General features: G+C 41.7%; 1 protein-coding gene across 1 annotated transcript; it reads left to right on the top strand.

The window, feature by feature from the left end:
* The first annotated feature begins 15 nt into the window (after positions 1–15).
* On the top strand, positions 16–2,431 carry LOC110035450. The gene has a single exon (XM_020739680.1). The coding sequence runs from the start codon at positions 157–159 to the stop codon at positions 2,194–2,196; it is 2,040 nt and encodes a 679-aa protein (XP_020595339.1). The 5' UTR covers positions 16–156; the 3' UTR covers positions 2,197–2,431.
* Positions 2,432–3,006: the final 575 nt, after the last annotated feature.

Genomic DNA, 3,006 nt, shown 5'->3' with positions numbered 1-3,006 from the left:
ACTATAGCAGGAAAAATGTGGTGGCACAGCAAGGTAAAATAACAAAGGTTACCTTTTTAAGATCTCACAGAAGCAATTAAAAGGGAGGTAAAGGGGACTCATCTGATTCTGACAAATTCCGGCTTCCATGAAACTCCCAGGCCTGCAACAGCAACCATGTTCTTCTCCATCCAGAAACTCCTTTTCCAACCATCAGAAACACGAAGAAAGGAGAAGAAAGACAGCAAAGATGAGGAAGAAAAGAGAAACGCACCACAAAAGCCCTCAACTTGCTCAGACTGCTTACATGGTCCTTGCCTTGGGGATGGTGAGCCCACCAACTCAAAGCACAGGGTTGCTGCCATGAACATCACAAGTACCAGAGCTGCTCGGTGCGAGTTCGCCAAGTTTGCCACATCTTCCCTCTTTTCCAATTCTCATTTCACCAACCATGAATCCATCCCTTCCCTGTTAGATGCTTTCTCAAACTTCTCAGAAGTTTTTCCGCAGTACCTTGAGACACAGAAGGCTGATGATATCAGAGAGAGCGAGTACAGCCACCTCAACGATCATGTCTGCCTTGATTACAGTGGGGTTAACCTCTTCTCTCATGCACAGATGAATCAATCGATTGCATCGTCTTCTTCATGCCCTCCGCAGCCATCAGCATGGCAGCCTCCGTTTTTCAGCATCTCCTACAAGTCTGCAAGCCTCAAATCTGAGGTACAGTATGGGGAGGAAGATAGAGGCTTTGAATCTGCCATCAGAAAGAGAATTATGAGTTTTCTCAGAATATCAGGGGAGGAATATGGTATAGTGTGTACTGCCAATAGAACAGCTGCTTTCAGATTACTGGGAGAAACTTATCCATTCCACTCTAACAAGAGGCTGCTGACAGTTTACGACTATGAGAGCGAAGCCGTGAGTGCAATGGTGGAGAGTGCTGAGAAGAGAGGAGCGAAGATCATGTCTGCGGGCTTCTCCTGGCCAGGCATGAGGATTCAGACTGCAAAGCTGAAGAAGATTTTGAGCAAGAGGAAGTCGGAGAAGAAGAGAGGTTTGCTAGTCTTTCCACATATGTCTAGGATGACTGGGGTGAGGTTTCCTTATCTGTGGATGAAAATGGCAAGGGAGAATGGTTGGCATGTGATTTTTGATGCTTGTACTTTAGGGCCAAAGGACATGGACGCACTTGGAATCACAATAATTCAACCGGACTTCATCATTTGCTCCTTTTTCAAGGTGTTTGGGGAGAACCCATCAGGGTTTGCCACACTGTTCATCAAGAAATCGAGCAGAGAAGTATTGCAAGCATCCATTTTGGCAAGAAGCATTGGGATGGTGAGCATTGTACGTGCAGGAAAGCTGTTTGATTTACCAGCAGAGGAGGTGGATACTACAAGTTCATTCTCTGGCCCGATACCCACGAGCTCAAAACAGAAGCAAATTGTGAAATATGAGGAAGGTGAGACATCTGAGGTAGCTGGACTGCCGACGAGTGCAGCAGCAGAACAACAAGAAGAATCTAAAGATGAAGAGGAGGAGGAGAAGGAAGAGGAGGAGGAGAAGGAGGTGGAGGAGGAGGAGCAGTCCTCAGAAATTGTAGAAGTAATGAGAAAACCGACCAACCACAACGATGAAGAGATAGAAAATGAAGTGGATGTCGAATTCAAAGGTTTAGACCATGCAGATTCTCTAGGTCTTCTAGTTATACATAACAGACTCAGATGCATTACAAATTGGTTAGTAATTGCATTTATGAAGTTGCAGCATCCTCACTCTGAAAATGGTAATGCCTTAGTGAAGATTTACGGGCCAAGAGTAAAATTTGACAGAGGACCTGCATTGGCATTCAATGTATTCGACTGGAAAGGAGACAAGATTGACCCTCTACTTGTTCAGAAACTGGCAGACAGAAGTAACATTTCACTGAGCTGTGGCTTCCTGCAAAAAATCATATTTACAGAAAAGTATGAACAGGTCAAAGTTGCAGTTTTAGAGGAAAGGATCCATGAGAACACAGCAGCTTCAGATAAAAAAAAGAAAGAGAGCCATAATCTGGGGATAGCAGTTGTAAATGCTTCATTTGGTTATCTAGCTAATTTTGAAGATGCTTACCGGCTCTGGGCTTTTGTTGCCAAGTTTCTGGATGCCGATTTTGTCGAGAAGGAGAGATGGAGATATGTGGCTCTTAACCAGAAAATGATTGAACTGTAGAATGAACAGAAAGGCCTAGAATCCGTTTTTCTTATTGCTAAACTTTACAGATGGGGAACATAAGGGAGCATTTAAATTTCCTATCAGTTGGGAATGATCCAATAGTATCCCAGCAGATATTTTATAATTGACAGGATGCTACCTATTCATTCATTCTTTATCAATGATGTACAATGTTGTAAAAGTCAATTGAACTGGTTAAATTTTAATATTTATTTATAACATTAATGATACACGCTTGCAATAAAAATGTCAAAAAACTTTGTCATGCATTCGTTTCATATATTCACTTTTTTATTATACTTCCTTGGAATGAAATGAAAGGAGAAAGAAAAATTATCTATCAGTGATGCAAATGCTTACAAAATAATGAGAAACAGCTGGTGAATATTGCTTGATCTAGAGTAGAGGAAAAGTTAACCCAGTTTCACAGATGAGCATCTGGAAAGAAAAGAGTAGAGTGCCAACATAGTCCTCTGATTATTTATATGGAGCTATTTTGTTCTTAGAGGTCATAAACAAATTAGTCCTCAAAATCTTTTAATATTGGCCAAAATAGTCCTCAGTGAGGACTAGTTTAGCCCCTTTTAAAAGAGTACGGAAACTAAATTGACACTTTATTTAGGACTATTATGACCCTAGATAAAGAGTTAGGGACTATTTTGTCACCTTTCTGAGAAAAATGAGATTGGATCTGTCAAATATAACAAGGAGATCAGAGCTCTTACCTGTCCTGCTTCAGAAACACTCTCATATCTCCATTCTATCGCTCGGTCCCTTGCTCGAAGACGTCTCCCTAGGGCTTCTGCA

This window comes from Phalaenopsis equestris, unplaced genomic scaffold (genome assembly GCF_001263595.1).
Source record: "Phalaenopsis equestris unplaced genomic scaffold, ASM126359v1 Scaffold197766, whole genome shotgun sequence".
NCBI lineage: Eukaryota > Viridiplantae > Streptophyta > Magnoliopsida > Asparagales > Orchidaceae > Phalaenopsis > Phalaenopsis equestris.
This window is presented reverse-complemented; position numbering and strand designations above follow the sequence as displayed.